At 54.0% G+C, this 18,716-nt stretch overlaps 9 protein-coding genes across 9 annotated transcripts; 4 read left to right on the top strand and 5 right to left on the bottom strand.

Moving 5' to 3' along the window:
* Positions 1-19: 19 nt before the first annotated feature.
* Positions 20-1,422, bottom strand: BJX68DRAFT_267056 (M20 family metallopeptidase; the record flags this gene model as incomplete). Its single annotated transcript, XM_071045697.1, has 4 exons — positions 20-377; positions 434-817; positions 882-1,264; positions 1,318-1,422. The coding sequence occupies 4 exons, from the start codon at positions 1,420-1,422 to the stop codon at positions 20-22; spliced, it is 1,230 nt and encodes a 409-aa protein (XP_070898967.1).
* Positions 1,423-2,326: 904 nt separating this feature from the next.
* On the top strand, positions 2,327-4,298 carry BJX68DRAFT_95153 (MFS general substrate transporter). The gene is made up of 5 exons (XM_071050072.1): positions 2,327-2,599; positions 2,647-2,865; positions 2,911-3,069; positions 3,131-3,500; positions 3,553-4,298. Exons 1-5 carry the CDS (start codon positions 2,451-2,453, stop codon positions 4,255-4,257), a joined length of 1,602 nt encoding a protein of 533 aa, XP_070898966.1. The 5' UTR covers positions 2,327-2,450; the 3' UTR covers positions 4,258-4,298.
* A 580-nt stretch (positions 4,299-4,878) lies between these two features.
* On the bottom strand, positions 4,879-5,905 carry BJX68DRAFT_267054 (alpha/beta hydrolase; the record flags this gene model as incomplete). Its single annotated transcript, XM_071045696.1, has 2 exons — positions 4,879-5,665; positions 5,742-5,905. The coding sequence occupies 2 exons, from the start codon at positions 5,903-5,905 to the stop codon at positions 4,879-4,881; spliced, it is 951 nt and encodes a 316-aa protein (XP_070898965.1).
* Positions 5,906-6,374: 469 nt separating this feature from the next.
* BJX68DRAFT_275964 (siderophore iron transporter mirA) lies at positions 6,375-8,738 on the top strand (the record flags this gene model as incomplete). Its single annotated transcript, XM_071047970.1, has 8 exons — positions 6,375-6,582; positions 6,635-6,800; positions 6,845-6,940; positions 6,987-7,012; positions 7,068-7,745; positions 7,801-8,130; positions 8,205-8,485; positions 8,677-8,738. Exons 1-8 carry the CDS (start codon positions 6,398-6,400, stop codon positions 8,736-8,738), a joined length of 1,824 nt encoding a protein of 607 aa, XP_070898964.1. The 5' UTR covers positions 6,375-6,397.
* A 649-nt stretch (positions 8,739-9,387) lies between these two features.
* BJX68DRAFT_237585 (uncharacterized protein) lies at positions 9,388-9,942 on the top strand. The gene is made up of 2 exons (XM_071040221.1): positions 9,388-9,523; positions 9,589-9,942. Exons 1-2 carry the CDS (start codon positions 9,495-9,497, stop codon positions 9,782-9,784), a joined length of 225 nt encoding a protein of 74 aa, XP_070898963.1. The 5' UTR covers positions 9,388-9,494; the 3' UTR covers positions 9,785-9,942.
* A 765-nt stretch (positions 9,943-10,707) lies between these two features.
* BJX68DRAFT_255420 (uncharacterized protein) lies at positions 10,708-11,859 on the bottom strand (the record flags this gene model as incomplete). The annotated part of the gene is made up of 5 exons (XM_071043037.1): positions 10,708-10,959; positions 11,018-11,439; positions 11,550-11,667; positions 11,717-11,743; positions 11,797-11,859. 5 exons carry the CDS (start codon positions 11,857-11,859, stop codon positions 10,708-10,710), a joined length of 882 nt encoding a protein of 293 aa, XP_070898962.1.
* A 554-nt stretch (positions 11,860-12,413) lies between these two features.
* Positions 12,414-14,538, bottom strand: BJX68DRAFT_237583 (major facilitator superfamily domain-containing protein). Its single transcript, XM_071040220.1, has 2 exons — positions 13,885-14,538; positions 12,414-13,830 (listed from the first exon to the last, which is right to left on the bottom strand). Exons 1-2 carry the CDS (start codon positions 14,349-14,351, stop codon positions 12,771-12,773), a joined length of 1,527 nt encoding a protein of 508 aa, XP_070898961.1. The 5' UTR covers positions 14,352-14,538; the 3' UTR covers positions 12,414-12,770.
* Positions 14,539-15,552: 1,014 nt separating this feature from the next.
* On the top strand, positions 15,553-16,108 carry BJX68DRAFT_267049 (uncharacterized protein; the record flags this gene model as incomplete). Its single annotated transcript, XM_071045695.1, has 2 exons — positions 15,553-15,651; positions 15,701-16,108. 2 exons carry the CDS (start codon positions 15,553-15,555, stop codon positions 16,106-16,108), a joined length of 507 nt encoding a protein of 168 aa, XP_070898960.1.
* A 474-nt stretch (positions 16,109-16,582) lies between these two features.
* On the bottom strand, positions 16,583-18,451 carry BJX68DRAFT_267048 (transcription factor domain-containing protein; the record flags this gene model as incomplete). Its single annotated transcript, XM_071045694.1, has 3 exons — positions 16,583-16,750; positions 16,807-18,300; positions 18,359-18,451. 3 exons carry the CDS (start codon positions 18,449-18,451, stop codon positions 16,583-16,585), a joined length of 1,755 nt encoding a protein of 584 aa, XP_070898959.1.
* Between the last annotated feature and the right edge of the window lie 265 nt (positions 18,452-18,716).

Raw genomic sequence — 18,716 nt, 5'->3', positions numbered from 1 at the left:
AAAATGGCTACGTGAGCAGCTACTCCTTGATGGCCTCCCTGAAATCGCTCCTCGCCTGCTCCAAAGCTGCCTGATCGTTCACCATCTCCCATCCGATCAAAGCTAACGACTTGCCTACGACAACAGCCTCCTCATGCGAGCTATCGGTTCCCGCGGCTGCCGCAAAAGATGCATGATGTGGGAAAATGCCGTCTGCATCCGGAAGACCGAACATCGTGTGCAACGTGGGGACAACGTAACTGACATTCCCAATATCCGATGACCCCGTCAGCACCTTTTCGTGTTGTGCTAGCACGCCGCGCCCGTACGAGTCCATGTGCGCGGCATACCGCTCACAGAGGGTACTGTTGATTTTGATGTCGGTATACAGTTCGTTCCTGCGCGAGTTATAAGTCATCTACTTTCGAAAGTCAAGACGAGCAGATTGACATACTCAACAATCTCAACCTCACAACCCGTCGCAACAGCCCCGGCCTCAACACATTTCCTCACCCGGCCCATGAGCGAATTCAGCCCTTTGAGCGTCGGACTCCGCACCTGCCAATACGCTCTCGTCGTATCCGGAATGACATTCGCAACCTTGGGCGTGTCCAAGAACGCACAGTGCGCCCGCTCATCGGGCTGCATCTGCTGTCGCAGCACCGAGACATTGTTGTACGAGGTTACCAGTGCGTCGAGGGCGTTTACGCCGTCCCAGGGGTTTCCGCCGGCGTGCGCACTTTTGCCGCTGTATTTGACGTGGAGCTCCTTTCGGGCGTTCATGCGGAGGCCTGCGACACCGCTGACGCCGTTGAATATTTCTTTGGGGCCGGCGTGGCTATAACACCATCAGTCGAGGATGCGCCAGTGGTTTCGTTTCAAGAGACAAGAAGGAGACTCACGCCATGAGAGAAACATCAACACCCTGATAAGCCCCCTTGTCAATCAGTTTCGCCTTGCCACCTCCATTCTCCTCAGCGGGAGTCCCCAGAAGCTGTGTCCGCCCGGGGATCCCATACTCTTTTAACAGAGCAGAAAGCGTTAGAAACGCCGTGACACTACTCGTCGTGATAAGGTTGTGCCCACAGGCGTGCCCGATATCCGGGAGAGCATCGTACTCCGCGTTGAAGTTGATGAGCGGACCGCCGGAGCCGCTGAGGGCTTCAAAGGAGGTTGCCAGGCCGTACGCATGTCGGGTTACGGCAAAGCCGCGCTTTTCGAGGAATGTGCAGATTGTGTCGTGCGCGCGGTGTTCTTCGTATGCTGTTTCGGGATTCGACCAGATCTGTATTTTTTTGTGAGTGTGTAGGACGGAGTGTGGGAGAAAAGGAGGGGTACCTCGCGATTGAGCTCACGGAGTTCATTCTGAAGGGATTTGACGGCCGCATCTGCAGAGGCCTTGACCTCTTCGATCGTGGGTGTGGTGTGAGCGGTTATGGCCATGGTGAAGGGGAGGTGGTTGATGGTGGAAATTGGAGATAGGAAAAGTCAAGAGGAAAGGAGATGGGATACTTGGCTTGGTTTAAGCACGTCCTCATCTTATTCCATCGCCTCGGTTGGATCACGCCTTCCGAGGACAACCTCCGTCGATGGCGTTGGAGTTGGAGTATATTGGTCATGGCCATTACGACAGATGATGCATCCAATGGCGGTGGCAGGAATTCCTCCGTATCATCGGCTAAGGGTCTCCCTCCTCCTTCCTATCTCGAACACTCATAAGCCCGTCCAGATAAGCTGGTTCCCACTTCTCCGCATTGTATCTGGGGAGCGCATGGCTGGGAGCATGGCAACCCCATATCATCACCAAATTCCCGCGATGTGATAGGGTTATTTCCCGAGGAGATAAACATGGTTAGCCGAGCTGCTGCACGCTCATTGGATACATTGCCGATCATCTCCACTTTCTCTGCGCGGTTGACTCCAACTGTATCTATCGCCACTCAGCGCTTCCTGATTTCGAGTCCCGTTCGTTGTCCAGCCCCTGGTCGGCAGAGAGATATCGGCAGATACGAGTGAGGGGAGAAGGGCGATTAATCGCTGCAGCGGGGATGGGGTGGCGCGTGGACCCGCTCTACGCAGATATGACTGCCAGAGAGCAGCTGATACGGCGATCAGACAGCGGGAAACACAGTGAACGATAGCGGAAATTGGCGGAATGCTGGGAGGGCTTGACTCCCCGCAGCCAAGCATGGCTGAGACTGATAGTTGTCCTCGCTTGACCATCGGCAGGCACGCGAATAAGATTCAGGGGATAACTGACGGGCAGTTCATATCGCTGCGACTTGCCGCGAGGGGGAGATAGCTGATGGAGATAAGTACCGAGTAGCATCCACGGTACGTCACGGACAACACTAAAGCCAAAGCGGGTGTTATCTTTTAGAGTTTTCCCCCGGTTTTTAAATCTTCTTGTTACCGCCAGCTCGACGCCGACTTCACTCTGGCGGAGAGACTCCATCACACCAGATTTCATTATGGAGAAACAATACACCAACACGCCCGGCGATGAGCCGAAACTCGACACTGTGGCGAAAATGTCCCGCGACGATGACCTGGGCCAGGTCCTAGACTTTGAAGTCACACCGGGCGATGAGAAGAAAGTACTACGGAAGCTGGATATTGTGTATGTCGTCTCCCTCTCGCATCTGCCTTTTGCTAATTCTCGAACAGCCTGATCCCCCTCATGGGCGTCTGCTACATGATGCAGTATATGGATAAGTTGGCCCTGAGTCAAGCGACGCTGTTCGGCCTCCGAGCAGACCTCAACCTCGTCGGCGACCAATATTCGTGGGCCTCTGCCATCTTCTACTTTGGCTACTTCGCGTGGAGCTGGCCAAGCTCGTACTTGATGGTCCGATTCCCTCTCGCCAAGTATATCAGTGTTTCTATGTATGTGAACCCCCAGCACCCCGAGCGATGGCTAATGGGTGACAGTATCGTATGGGGAGGTGCCCTGATGTGCCATGCGGCCTGCCACAACTACGGGGGTATCATCACCGCCCGCTTCTTCCTCGGTGTCGGGGAAGCCAGCGTCGCCCCTGGGTTTGCGCTCATCGTTAGTATGTTTTATAAGCGGGAGGAACAGCCATCGAGGTGAGCATCTATCGCTCTAAACGTATCATGGGGCAGTTTGACTGATGAATCTCTGTCGCAGACAAGCCGCGTGGTGGTTCGGCAACTGCATCGCCAACCTCATCGGAGGTGTCGTCGCGTACGGTATCGGAAACATCGGAGTCAGCACGATCAACAGCTGGCAGCTGCTATTCCTCTTCCTGGGTGCCATCACCTGTGCCTTGGGCTTCGTCACTCTGATCCTCCTCCCCGACCGCACTGAAAATACCATCTTCCTCAAAAAGACCGAACGAAAAATCGCCCACCAGCGCATTCTGAAGAGCAAAGCCGGCTCGAACCAGACTGGCGTGTTTGTGTGGAACCAGGCGTGGCTTGCCTTGCGAGATCCCCAGACCTGGTGTCTCTTCTTGTATACATTCACAGTGAACCTGTGCAACGGTGGTCTGACCAGTGTACGTGTCAAGCCTCCATCCTATCTACTGCAGTATCTAACATAGTACCCAGTTCAACGCAATCATCATCCAAGGCTTCGGCTTCTCCGCCCTCCGCTCCCTCCTCATGCAGATGCCCATGGGCGCCGCGCAAATAATCTTCCTCCTCATCACCGTCAGCGTCGCGACCTTCGTCCCCAAGACCCGAATCCTCATGATGATCTTCAACACGTCCGTGTCTATGATCGGCATGATCCTCGTCTGGCAGCTCGACGAGAATAACCAGAAGGGCCGTCTCACGGGACTTTCACTCGCGGCTGTCTTCGCCTGCAATATCCCGCTTGCGCTGAGTCTTATTGCGTCGAATGTCGCGGGGTTCACAAAGAGGAGTGTCACGAGTGCCCTGATTTTCGTTGCGTACTGTGTTGGGAATATTGTTGGGCCGCAGATGTTCCTCGAGAGTGAGGAGCCGCAGTATGATGTATGTTCTTCCCACCCATCTTTCCTCCATCCCCTCTCTCTCAAAAGCACCCAACACCATCTCTGCATATCACAGAGCAAGACTAACAACCTACAGACCGGAATGGCCGCCTCTGTCGCCGGCCTTGCCCTGGGCATCTTCTTCCTCACATGCCTACTGGTATACTACATCTGGGAGAATAAACGACGAGACGCCAAGTACGGGACACCCGTCGAGTCGAGCGATGCGCAGGCGATCGCCGAGGGCATGTCGGATAAGACGGACCTGGAGATTGAGAGTTTTCGGTATATGTTGTAGATGCATATATACCTACATACTACATACTATAATGATCTGAGTTGATATGCCTGCTGCGTGAAGTGCTTCGTGTTCGTTATTGTTCGTAGGTTTCATTGGAGGAGGGTGTGTACACTGCAGGTGCGAGAATGGAGAATCGACGACACTCCTTCCCGGTTTCGGGGCATCTAACAAGGAAGGGACTGCCCGTTGTCCCGGCTACCTACGGTCGGTCGTACCTTCCGCATAGATGGTCTCTGGCATTCAGTCGCTCCTTCCCTACGTGGGGCATTGGAAAAGGGAAGGAGCGTGGAGCCTCCCAGGGGTGAACTTGGCCGGAGCATTCCTTCTTTTCACTATACCGTACTCACCGGACGTTCCCATACCCCGCGTGTAGGTCGTTCGTTGCCTATTTACGATTCAAACTAGAAATGGCCAAATTGTGGTGATAGCAGATATCATGATGAGGCTAGCTAACTGTCAGTCAGATGTGAGCCCATCTTCAAACCATCGACTGTATGATGCCGATGCACTTCACCGGTCTGAACCGTGGTTATCAGCGGCGCCTGCTCGCGTGCTTTTGTTGCGCCTTGCTCCCCTTCTTTACCAGGCCTCCAGACTCACTCAGCCCTTCTATCAAAGTCACGAGCCCCCATCACCACGAATCCCACAGAAAAACCCAACACCCCCACTAAGCGCCGGCGCAATGACACTCCCGTGATCCTCATCTTGATACTCGCGCATCTCAACCCTTTGCAAGCGCCCACTCTGCAAAAGCCGTGAGTAAAGCTGGGTACAGTTCCCCTTCATCCGCCGGTGAGCAGATCCCCGTCTTCGCAACTCGAATCCCTCGTCTGATTCGTCTGGTTGCCGCACGGGGGATTCCTCGAGGGATCCGAAGGATAGGCGGAGGATTGGGGATGAGTTGGCTGCTGTCCCAGGGCCGGCAGTGGGGGGTGGATCGCTGTCGGCGCAGAATCTCGCAGCCTCGGAGAGGACGAACCCATTATTCCACCAGATCGAGGGGCTCGCTGCGAGATACACGTCAAACGACGCGGGCCGCGTGAAGAGTGCATGCAGGGCAAATAGACCCCCATACGAATGCCCGAAGAGCGCCGTGCGCGCGAAGGACACATGGGGGAAGACTGTCATGGAAATAAAGGGCCGCACGACCTCTGTTATGAACGAGAGGAATATATCTGCGCCCCCGTGCTCTTCAATTTTGGGTCTTCCGTCAGGTCCATCGGGCGGCGTATAGGTTTCACATGGAGGCGTGAGGTCGTAACTGCGGCGTGGGCTGAAGACTGAGGTTGTGAGCGGGTATCCGATTGCAACGACCACCGTCCCGGTCTCGTGTGGTCGGTGGGATTGTCGTCGACGGAGGGTCTCGGTCGCTGTTAGAAAGAGGGCGTTACCGTCGACGAGGTACCTGGTTCGTCCGAAGGAAGGAAAATGGTTAGCCAGACAATCTGGCTATATTGCTTTCAGATGGACGCCCCACTTACAGAGCGTTTGCGCTGGAGTTTTCTCGGGCTCGGTCCGACCAGGTCAGCGGCCACGAGACGTCGATTTGGTAGGCGTTTTCCAGATCCTCTGGGCGCCCGATGAGCCACGAGGCCGTGTTGCGTGTCGCTCCGGGACCGGCGGGTGTAAATGTCAACTGGGTCATCATGCGATGCAGGAAAGCAGGGGCAAAGAACAGGAACACGAAGGCCTAAGTCTGAACAGGAGAGAGGGCCGCTCTTGAACAACCAAATCTCGTATCCGACGGCGCAGCCATCCGAAGGCCTCGTTGCAGCTCCGAAAGTGGACACGCCAGTGTGAAGCGGCGGACTTGGCGCGCCTGGGCATTTGTTATCTGATCTGGCAGACCCGCTTTTGCCGTCGTGGAATCTTGGTCAATCGGGTCTAGATTAGATTAGATTCGGTTGTCGAGGGGCATGATTGGCCTTGACTCGTGCATTTGTCGTGCACTTGGCTTGTTTCGTCTCGCGGCGCGCGTGGCCTGACAGGGCTACGGGTGGAAGGAAGTTGCAGTTGGAGTCACCGAGGTAGCTGGAACGTCTCGTGAGGTGAAAACTGGCGGCTATTACAAGGAGCTGCAGTCGCCTTTTCTTTCCCATTCGATTCCGAGTTCTGACCATCAACCTCTTCTTGCACAATGGCCGCTGAAGAAATCTCGGCAGCGCCAAAGGGCGTCCCAAGCATTGAGCCAAGCGTCGAAAAGCCCAATCATATTTCCAATGAGGAGCTCTCGGATTCAGAGAGTTTGCAGGCCGGTGTCCGCAGGGCAGAGATGCTGCGCAAGGGGTGGACGAAGCAGGGGTTGATCGTTACGTTCACTGGGTAAGCTATCGCCGTTGGGTCTGTGTCGTGTTTGTCTTTTCTGATCATGCAGTTTGTTTCTTGCCACGCTGGTCATCAACTTTGGCGATTACTCGACGCAGGTGTATACGCCGTATGCGACCTCCTCGTTCAAGCAGCACTCGGCCATGTCTGCTGCAAGGGTTGTGGGGAATATCACTCGCATTGCGGCGTATCCTATTATTGCCAAGTTGGGAGATGTATGTCGCTCAGTCCAACGTAGATGCAGAGCTGACACTGCTAGGTCTTTGGACGAGCAGAGATGTTCATCCTCTCCGTCATGTTCCAGTCCATTGGGGCTGCGATCTATGCAGCTTGCAAGAATGTTTCTCAGTATATTGTGAGTCACCAGACATATTTTTAGTCGATAAATACTAACAATGCAGGCTGGTGGTATCTTCGAAGCCATCGGGTGAGCTCTCTTACCACCACCTCACCACTCTCATGATATAAGCTAACAAAAGCAGATCCACCGGCTTCAGCCTCACCCAACAAGTCTTCGTCGCCGACGTGACAAACCTCATCAACCGTGCCGTCTGGTCCACCCTCCCCGACTCCCTCACCGTCGTGCCCGCCCTCTACCTCGGAACAGAAATCGCCGAGCGCATCCTCGCAGACAGCGAATGGCGCTGGGGTTACGGCATGTGGGCGATCATCCAGCCCGTCTCCGCGACACTGCTCGTCGGATCAATGCTGTACTACCAGCGGCGGTCGCGCGTCGAGAGCGCGCAGACAGCTAGACAGATTCTAGGATGGACAGCGGGCGAGAGCTGGTGGATGAGGTTGTATAACCTCGTCTGGGTCCAGCTTGATGCCTTTGGTGCGGTGCTTCTCTTGCTGGGACTATCGCTGTTTCTCGTGCCGTTGTCGTTGACGGGGTCTGGGAATAGCGATGATTGGCACAAGGGGTCGTTTATCGCGATGCTGGTCATGGGTGTTGTGATCCTGATTGCGTTTATCGCGTGGGATACCTGGTTTGCGAAGAAGCCCTTCGTGCCCTACCGCATGATCCGCAACCGCACAGTCGCTGCGGCGTGTTGTCTCGGTGCGCTGGATTTCTTCCACTACTCCGTCTTCTCGGTGTTCTTCCCCAGTTACCTCCAAGTCGCTGGACATTACGGCGCCGGGCCAGCGACAAGAATCGAGCATGTCCCCTCCCCTCCCAACCCTAACCTAACTTGCCACTAATATAAAGTCCAGCAACTCCCTCCGCGTCGCCTTCCAAGTCGCCGGTATCTTCGCCGCATATTTCATGAAATACACCCGCCGCTCGCAGATCTGGGTCTTCACCGGCGTGCCTCTCTCCGTACTGGGCATGGGCGTCCTCCTGTACCTCGTCGACATGGGCGATGGCAAAGTCGGCAACGAGGCAGCATTCGTGACCGCCAAATCCCTCATCGGTATTGGCCGCGCCTTCTACCAGACCGCGTCGCAGGTCTCGGTCCAGGCGACGGTGCAAAGAGGAGAGGTATCGGTCGTCACGGCAGTTTTCTTTGCGGCTATGAGTGTTGGGGGCGCTATTGGGACTAGGTATGGATGCACCGCCCTCTCTCTCTTTTGTCTTCAACCCAGTCTATGTGGCATACTAATGTGGAGATATCCAGCGTCGCCGGCGCAATCTGGCGCTCAACCCTCCCCAAGAAACTAGCTGAGCACCTGCCCACCGAGTACAAGAACCAAGCACAAGCCATCTTCGGGAGTATCGTTGTCGCGCAGAAATACGAGATTGGGAGTCCTGCGCGTGAGGCCATCGATCTGAGTTATAGACAGTCGCAGCGGCTACTTGGTATTGCGGCACTCGCTGCTCTTGCCCCGATGCTAATAATCATGTTCTTCCTTGAGAATGTGCAACTTGATGAGAGGATGGCTGCCCAAGTTAATAAGCGTGAGGGGGCGAAGAAGGTCGAAGACGACAGCGAGAGTAAGCAGGACGAGCGAGGGGAGGGAGAGAAGAAGGGACAGCGATAGGAGGGCTTGCGTTTCCTGATCTCGTAGAGCTATCTAGTAGGCGAGCCAGACGTGCTGGCTCGAGGCCTTTGTCTGCGAGAATGATCTTGATCAACCACGGTATTATAGCATTACAGATCGGTCCATATCACTTGGATACTAACCCTTCTATGAGCCTTTTTGAGGTATGACCAAAGCCTGTTTCATGTGCACACAAGAAGTTGATAGCAGGGAGTGGGCCATGGACTCATGACGACCTACCAAACATCCTCTTTACCAACTAACAACCGGCATTCTTACGATTATCTCCAACTTATAACGTGGGTAATACTTGGCCGAATCACCAACGGCGCCCTGTGTTAGAGGTCCCAAGTAAAACATGGCTTGACCGAACCTCACATCGGTTACTAGTTTTCTGAGAGGGGTCTGTTCACCCCCAACAATGAAATAAACTCTGCACTAATTCACCCGGTGATATCAACCCGTAGGAAGTGTCCTGCCCGAATCATTTACTCTCGCCCGATGATTCTTGTGTCATCCATTATTCCCTGTCCCTGGAGAGTATAGCCAGGATAGCTGTTGACTCACCCGTGGAAGGAGTCGTATGAGCAGCATGAGGTGGGTAGTCGCGCTTGGGTGCAACAACCTTTGTGCCTCGTACGGGTGGCTGATTGGCCTTACCAGGGCACGTCGCAAGCCTCCAACCTTGAAATGTATCGGCATCGGCATCGGCATCGGCAGCCACGTTGACCCTTAGGTTCAAGTTCACCCAGCTGTATATGGGCTTTGGTCGTCCATAATTCCCCCCTTTCTTCGTGGTTCTTCCTTCAGTTTTCATCCCATCTGGCATCTCCCCTGAAAAACTCTTCCCACTCCCTGCTCTTACCATCGCCCTGACATTCCATATACCATCCGCTCCCAGTTCCAGCCCGTTTCCACCACTCGAAATGGGAAATGGTCTCGGATTTATCGCCTTGTATGCCCCCATCCACATCCAAGCCCGCTTTTTTCCAACCCGTAACCTAACCCATACAATCGCAGGCCGGCCGATTACGATGAAAAGGTCACAACCCACCACGGCCCCGTCGTCGTCGAATTCTACGACGAGTCATGCGCCCACGCCAAGGCGATTCCCCCCTGGGTCACCCACCTCGCCAACAAGTACTTTGAGGTCGTGGAGTTCTACGAGGTCAACGTGCGGGAGGAGAGTACGCGGGATGATTGTTGCGAGGCTTAATATCGCGCAGAATGACGCCCCGACCTTTTTGATTTATCATGGTGTCGGGGATCGCAGGGCTTGTGTTAATATAGGCTCGAACTTTGCTCGGCTGGAGGCTGTGGTTGAGGCCATGGCTAGCCTGGAATAGGGAGGGATTTGGGGGTGTGTGGTTAAGGCCTTTATTTTTCTTTTTTCTTTTTTCTTTTTTTTTTTTTTTTTTTTTTTTTTTTTTGCAGTTGGTGACCAGCGTCTGGGGCGTACTTCTTGAACATGTCTAGCAAGAAATGTGTCCTATCTCCTCCTGTGCTCAGGTGAAGCAATGCATATATGCTCCGTGAATGGAATCCGTTGGGTATCATTTAGGCTCAGGACGGGATTATATAAAAGCTCTAAACAGACAGGGAAGGATCTGAAACTATCTTGTCTCGGAGTACTGCCGTAGTCGGCATAGTAACGATCCTAAGGTTTGCTTGACTGACAAAGAGGCGACTCCCCAACGCCGCCCTGCATTAGCTCCATGGCCCAGCGCGACCTGGCCTACCTCATATCTGGGGATATCGCTCTCCTCTAGCTGAAGTTCAAGTCACCACTGATACGTCAGTGGCAGGAAGTGATGAGAACGGTAGGTGGAGGGATTATTCTGCTAGAATCGGCCAGTCTACACAATCAGGCATCCCATATCCTCTTCAAGGTCTTCCTTTTTTTGCCGTGAGCTCTTCGCTAGTCCCGTTAACCAGGGTGCTGTCGACAAGGTATGTTGGTACGCATGCTAACATTGCCATGAATAAAAGTTCTTATAACTCCCATCCCCATCATCGAACAAGGTTTATAGTCAAGAACAAGGAAGAGATGGCTTGGGTAGAAGATAAGCCCTAAAGATTAGTATACGATACTTCATAGACCCCGTGACTTCACCCTGAGTGTCCCTTTCCCTTTCCCGCTTAGATAGGGGTCACTCTAATACTGTCGAGGTGCCGAGATGTGACGTTGACGAACCCATCTTGATGTGCCTCGTCGCCAACGAACCATTTCTTAGCGCTCCGGTCGCCGCGCAGGACCCATTGCAGTATCTTCCTCCCCGCAATCCCGGGGATGCCCGCGTTCGGAACATCAAAGGCAGCGCTGTGCCCGAGGTTGTGGCTCCCCTTCCAGGCGGGTGTCTTGGAGGGCAGATTCGCGTAGTCAAGGTTGCCCTGGACAGTGTTAGCATGGGGTCAATCAACCAGGTAGACAGACGCATGGGAAACCGACATTCGGATAAGCAACATCACTCGGACCTCCCAGGATATAAAAGACTGGCTTTGTGATGTCGCCCGCAACAGCCTCGCTTTCATTCGCAGACAACTGCCCACTGTTAAAGATCCCCAGGTGGCTAACGCGATCATCATGAGCGCCCGCAGTGTACGCCTCGAGGCCGCCACAGCTCTGGCCCCAGACTCCGATCCGGGTGCGGTCGATGTGCTTCCAGTCGCCTCTTCCTGCGTTTGCATAGACCCAGTCAATGGCTTCCGTAAGAGCGGCTGGGTTCTCGCCTAGGCCGTCAGTGGGCGCTGATGTGTCGCCCTCTAGGCTTTCGGCGTACTCCTCTGGGTCGACGTATGCGGGCCCTGTAGCGATTGCTAGCGCGCCCCAGGAGGAGACTTCGCCCAGGAAGTTGCGGAATTTCAGACCGACTGGAGAATGTTAGTAGAAGCCAGGTTGCTATAATCTAGAGTGCGTACTAGCGGATATTAGCATTGCTTCTCATGTACGCTGGTAGGGAGGACTACTCACCACGGGGAACAAGCTCCATTACCCCAAACAATAACTGGTAGCTTTAGATTGGAACCCTTTTGCTGAGAACCAGACTGCAGGGGCTGGTAGAAGGTGTGGTTTGGAAGCAACTCGACTTCGAAGAAGTACTATTTCAATTCAGCTCAAAGCAGCGGATAGAGCCTGGTGGCGACATACCGATTTGTAAGGCCCGGAGCCTCCGTACTATTTCAAGTGTTGTGTTAGATAGTTGTAGTGCATTGCGATTATCAACGTACTGTTGACCCGTGGTCATAAGCGACTGCACAGGCGGCAAGAGCCAAAATGGAGCAGAACTTCATGGTCAAGGGAATTGAAGATTGGGAACCCAGAAACTTTGATTTACAAGCCTGATCTTCGGCCATCAAAGCTCATTTAAGTACCCACCCTCTCCTCATCAGGCGGATAAACACATCCCTTACTTTAATCTGGATAAGAGCTTCCCCGGATCTTGGAGCAGAATACGGAAGGGTTCCCCTCCCTCGTACCCCGCAAATTCCATATATTTGCCCCATATTGATCGGCGGTTCCCCATGTGTCCCCATTCTGTCCCCATTTCTGTTTCGCATGGTTGAGATATCTTCCTAAATGGATAAATCTTTTCCGAGGCAGTGAAAGTAGCACCGATTGCGTGATCCCATCCTAATTGAAAACGTTGCTAGACAAGCGCGATGACATAAATGTCTCCCAATCCGTCATTGGAAGGACCATAAATCAGGCTCACGTCTCTACCTTGCTGAACATGTTGTCGTGCCTATCAAGTACGGCCATAGTCTCCATTGGCCATCGAGAGTTCCAAATACCAGTGAAGACGTATCAGGGGACCACTCTTGGATCCAATGACTATGAATTCATGATCTCATGCTATTTGCTCTATGCTGTAATGCCAAGAGTTCTGTAGGTACAAAAAATGCAGTGCTCTTGACTTGGTCTATACGCGACTGTGGCGCGGCTTCATACGGAACCAGCATTGATAGTCCCCAAAGACCATGTACGGTTTGACCTAGACAACATGTTTTCTTTCCGTCGCCTTCAAAAGTGCAGTTGGAAACACAGGCGGAGACTATAGCCCGAATATAGTCTACGCAGGATGATATCTTTCTATTGCCGAATACATGTCTAGTGTCTTTTATAGTATGTAAATGTAAACAAAGCCCAAGATGGCTGTCTATCACATCCCCGTCCATCCCTTTCAAGTAGATATCTCTTCCAATCAGAGCCCGGCCGTCCCCAGATTCCTAGCCTTAATCCTCTCCTCCCTCTGAACCCTCCACCGCTCCCCCCACATCCAAACAACCCAAACAAGCGGACTAAAAGCCACAACGACTCCCGTGACAATAAAAAACGCCCGCATGGCCTTCACGGCGTCAATTAGCGGCTGAATAGCACTCACTCCCGCCGCACCCAGCAGACACCGACACAGGTTATTCAGAGCCGTCGCGCTTGCGGGGCGGTCCGGGAACGAGTCGATGAGGACCGTCGAGTTGATGTTGAAGATTGCGGTTGAGGTGAATGCGATGAGGAATTGGAGGATTAGTGGGGCGGCGAGGTTCGGGGTGTAGGAGCGGTGGAGGTCGTTGAATTCGAAGCTGGGACCGTAGAGGGCTAAGGAGATGACGAGCAGCGTGCTGAAGAGGGGCATTAGCTGGAGGCGGGCTTTTATGTAAGGGAAGTTGGCGGAGTCAATAGTAGCAGTAGTACTGTTGTCGGATTCGTCCCCGAGGTTGAGCTTGGATTTGTATTTTGCTTCGACGCGGCGAAAGTTGTAGTTCAGGAGCCAGCCTGTACTGAGAGACCCGCAGATACAGCCCACTCCATTTGGTAAAAAGCAGAGGCCGAGTTGCCATTGGGTGAGGAAAGGGAAGCCATGGAGGAGCATCGTGGTTGTCGACGAGGTGACCATGCTCCATGCTGTGTAGGCAATTGCGCCCCAGGCCAGGAGGGCGGCGATGTCCTTTTCGAGGATGTACGCAAGTGGGCTGAATGCTTTCTTGAGGGATATTGGAGCTCGCGGCTTTGGGTATATGGGGTCGCTGTCGACATTTCGGGCCCAGGCCGTCGGAGGCTTGATGGTGTACGCAAGTGGTTTGTGGAAACCCGTCAGCGGGATGCTCCCATTGCCGGCGATACTGCGCTGGGTCTCGGGTAGGAAGATGAGGAGGGCGCCGAGGACGATGACGCTCATGACAAACAATAGCCAAAAGATGCTGCGGAATCCCCAGGCGCTATTGAGGAGGCCGCCGATGACTGGGCCAACCGCTTGACCCATCATGCTAGTATCGTCAGAGATGGGCTGCTTCGGACGGGACGGGTCTCTCTTCACCTACCGAACTCCGGCGTTTGTTCCCATAAAGCCTCCGCGTTCCTGTGGGGCGGCAATATCGGCAATGACGCCCGCACTGATGCTAATGGTGGCAGCGGATCCCGCCGCTTGGAGCCCTCGCAGGGCCATAAGCATGGGATAGCTGGACGTGAATGCGAGGGCAAGGTTGGCGGCGGTGTAAATGGTGAGGCTGATTGCGAACGTCAGGCGGCGCCCGCAAGAATCGGAGAGCGCACCGAATAGCGAGGGCGCAATACCCTGCACGACCATGTAAACCGTGATGGTCAAGGAGACAAGGGATGCGCTGATGCCAAGATCATTGGATATGGTGTCTATAGCCGGGAAGTAGATGTTGGAGGAAAGGGGGGAGAAGCAGCCTGCTAGGGAGACGAAAATGACCAGGTTCCATTTTTGATTCTTGGACAGGATGTGGTATGGTTCCTGCTTTGGAGGAGATGTTGGATCGGACATTGTTTAGTTGTATGCCCAAGGGTATCGGGTATGTTCTCCAAGGAGGACTGTGTAGGGAATTAAGTAGGCGGGAATTACGTGTCCACCGCAGTGAACAACGTATCCTGCCAACAGCTGCGCCCACGGGTTACGTAGACTGCGACCTGAAGCCCCTGGAAGGATCCCTGGCGATCATCCACGGGCGGTTCGCGAATAAAAAAGGGTCGATAGATCACAAGGGGATCAGCACTAGCAGAGCTTCGCTGCCGATCATCCCAGCCAAGTCCCTTTTAGGCGTCTGACTAAGCCGGCTACGCGGCCCTCGCTATTATTAACCACCGCCCGTGCCACCACGACTCGTCATCCTTCCTTTCTGGACAGCAGCCTTGATGACAGGAGATCATCGCTTCTGAAGCAAGATTGATGCTTGTCCCTGGGCTAGAACGCGTTCGGCTATCTAGGTAGGAGTGTATGTATCGCCACTGCCATCTGATGGGTCCAAGCCTAATGCCATATTTCATTCACACACAGCCAGCTACTGATGGCCTGCTCGATTTTGATACTAGATCTAACCCCTTGTCAGCTAACTTTAATCCAAAACGCGCCGCGAAAGCCATGAGGGTAATGTACGACAAGGAAACTGACTCTGGCGAAGCGCCCGCGCAATGGGTAAGAGCATTTTTGACCCTGGACTGAATTAGGCAGAAGTCTATGATGGTTAGCCTTGTTTATGCCGATCGCAGATTGGCGCACAGGGAGCTGTTCGCCAGTGTGACTGGTTAGTATACTCGGTTGGCATGCACGTTGCTGACTCCCCAGTAGATTCCTTCGACTGTCCAAGTCCTCAATAGAGCCGTCTGGGCTTTATTGGACACTTTGTGGGATTATGATGCCGTCTAGGACTTGTATAATAGAGGTAGCTATGATTCAGGAGGATAATGTCGAAGCTCCTCGTGGGGTGTGGGTAGACCCTTATTTGTCTCTACCGCAGATACGAAAGGGACCAGCGCGCTAGGGTCTTCGTCCAATAGAATTGTTTTTATGAACACGAGCAAGGCTCTCAAGCGGCTGAAAAAATGGTTATCATAATACAAATGGCAACTCTTGATCTCCTGCTCGGGGATTCGCAAGGAGGTGAAGTCGGTTGATATCGGGCTTTCTATTGTCTTTCTAAGATAACATGGTTGGGTACCAGCGCGATGCGATTTGGAAAAAAGCTGCCATGATTGACAAGGACCGTCAAACCATTATACTTGGCGCAGGGGCTTGGGGCCTTTTAACAGCCCTTCAACTGACCAGCGCCGGGTATTTTGACATTACCGTTTTTGATCGTCCCGAAGCCATACCCTTCCTTACCTGATCGAAACAAGAGTGTCCAGACCGAGTACGAAGACGACTTCGGGTCAGCTCCAGACGTAGGCGAAACATGGTACTGGAACTGCCATCCAGGCGCCCGGTTCGACTCCGAGTCCGTCTCGTACGCCTTCTCCTTCGACCAGGGTATCCTGAACGACTGGCCCTGGAATCCAAACGGTTACCATTCTCTCCAAGATCTCCGATCTCAAGGAGCTTACCGTCCTTCAGAGGACTGCAAACTGGGCCGCGCCCCCACACAACTCCGACATCTCGAGCGAACAAATGACCGCGATCCGGAAGAACTGGGACGAGATATTGCAAACATTGACTGGAAGGGCAGGAACGCATCCCTCTCATGGGTACTAGTAAGGGTGAAGAAGCTGTATGGATCGATTACAGACCACACACATACCTCGGCCTGACCGTGCCCAAATTCCCAAACGTGTTCACAAGACGCAGTGGAACGTGGCGCGGTATGCGGGTAGTGCGACTGAGTGTCGGAGGCGCTGTGAACTGAGCAGGGTTGGCCGGGTGGGATGGGTTGGTCTTTGCATAAGTAGTTAACAGCATGATCGACATCCACAAAGATTCCTACGGGAAGGAGGTGTATAAATTCAGCGCGGTCCACACGGTATAGGGTTAGATGAGGCTGGCATTGCGATGAGCTGGAATCTCGTCACTCGCAGAGGAGGGTTAGGAGTATCGCCGTCAGCCGTCATTTGTGATTGAAGAGTGTTCCACGCCGTTTCCTGTAGGATGAGTAGGTTTGCACAAGCTGAACGTGGTCGATCGATACCCGGATTCGAATGGTCCGAGCTTCCTGGGTGTTTTCGGTTCATAGTAGCGAGGGTTCAGCCGCGGGAAAATAGCCCAACCACAGAGCGCCCAAGCGGTGATCACGGCGCCTTTTCTAAAGTTACGGCGTCAACTGCTTTGGAGTTCAGGCTTGTCAGGATATGGATGACGGTCGCAAGATGCGCCTCGGCCCGTGCGATCAGCGCCGGGTCTGAGTCTCCGTTGATGACATCCAACAGCGCCGCGCCAGTCAATCGGATCTTTTCGGCCTGCGAGATGGGGTCAGTGAGAAGAGATGATATTGGAGATGGAAAGGAAATCTTACGCATGACTCCCCATTGGCCTTGATGCTCTCTATCGACACCGAGTTGACGACCTGAATCATCTGCCGGGCTAGCTCGATCTTCGTGAGCGAGATGTCGACCAGGCCCCAAGGATAGTTCAGTCCACTCGCCTGACAGAGTTCTTCCATGGCATATAGGCACCTCATCCGAACACACTGGAAGGAGACGTGGATGTTGGCCGACTGGACCGCTATCATACCGGACGGCAGTCCGCCGTGTGGAGAGCCAGGGTTCAGAGGGAGAACCGGGAGTTGAAACGCAGCTGGTGCAGAGTCAAGACACGTTTCGAACGCGATATGCAATTGCCGGATCCGCGCATAGTCTTGCGCTTCCAACTTCATGTTTCCGACCGTGCACCGGTGCCGGAGGTACAGCAGTTCCCTAAAGAGTAGGTCGGCCTGGCGCCACAGTCGGCTGTTGAGGTTGAAGCCAACGATAGGCGAGAGGGAGACAAGCTCCGTGGGATCTCCATTCGATTCTCTGCTATACGCACAGTCGAAACTCTCGTCTGGAAAGGGCACGTCAATCTCGTGGGCCTCGTTGACGCAAAACGACGAAACACGACGCATGATACATCCCGCTGATCGATCCGCGGTGTACAGGATCCAGAAGAGCCGGCTTCGCAGCTCGCGCTCCCAGGGATCGAGATCGCCCTCGTACGCCTGCTTTTGATGGAGGTTCAAGACCTCGGCGAACCGCATGGCCTCGCCGAGGATTAACCAGCTCTGGCTTCTCTTCCCTATGTGGTGCAGATACCCGGTCTGTATGTAGCGGGCAACGATAGAACCCGAGGTCGGATTTTCAAGCTCGAATTCCGAGTAGAGGGCAAGTGCTTTGCGCGAGGCTTGGAACATGGGCTCCCGCCATTGGGGGTCGCTAGTCGAGTTCTCGCTCGGCGACATTAGCAGCGTTTTGGCACAGACGGCCGTGACGACGGCAAAGTTGATGGGAGTGAGCGGCTTGGCTGCAGGCAGTGGTGTAGGCAGGGATGCGCCTTGCAGGAGGTGCTGTCTCAAGGTGTGGCAGATCTGCCGGCAATGCATGTCGAACGTGTTTCGGTGAACAAGCGGGTCGAGCGCATAGAACTTGTCGAAAAAGGCGGTTGAGCAGCTTGTCATGATCTCATCCAAAAGGTCGACATTATCAGGCGAGCCGAGGCCGCATAGCAGCGCTTTGCCGATGGCCACGATATCAAACTCAAAGTCCCCCGTGCTTGCTATGGCAGCGGACGTGGGCAAAATGCTTAGACCTGGCCCGGATAGTGGTGATTGATTGGGGCCATCTGGCAGCGAGACTGCAGCACGACTCTCCGTCAAACGGGCTCCGTACGATGACTCTACGTTGATTGTCGCGACAGGCTCGCAGGGCGCTGGCAATCGCGTGGGTCTGGGCCCTCTTTTCCTCACTGGCGCGGTAAACGTGCAGTTGATGTCGACCGCAATGCAGCTGGAACATTTCGGTGTCGCTAGATCGCACTTTGCCTTGTTCAGCTCTGGCCAAATTCAGGGGTCGAGATGGTAGTGGTAGACGTACCTTGACTTTTCGCACCTTACAGCCATCGCAGGCTCGGCAGGAGCGATTCGCATGGAGCGAGCTGCGGAGTGGACTTTTGGTGACCTTGGGCATTTCGAGCGTGCATGCGTTGGAGATGCAGCCACTCGGCAAAACTGTGGCCCACAGAAGAAGAGAATAGAGCCTCGGGTAAACTCGATAGATCACGTCAGCACCACTACTCCACACGAAGATCGCCTGGACTTATTCGTTGCTCCACGTCGGGTGTTTCCCACCTATCTACTGCGTTTGTGTATGATGAAGTACATCGGTATAACAGTTCTCGTCGGGGAGTACGAGATCGGAATCTACCAGTAACCGGCCGTACTCACCGGATGTT

This window comes from Aspergillus pseudodeflectus, assembly GCF_044049435.1.
Source record: "Aspergillus pseudodeflectus strain CBS 756.74 chromosome Unknown BJX68scaffold_22, whole genome shotgun sequence".
In the NCBI taxonomy this organism is placed as follows: Eukaryota; Fungi; Ascomycota; class Eurotiomycetes; order Eurotiales; family Aspergillaceae; genus Aspergillus; species Aspergillus pseudodeflectus.
This window is presented reverse-complemented; position numbering and strand designations above follow the sequence as displayed.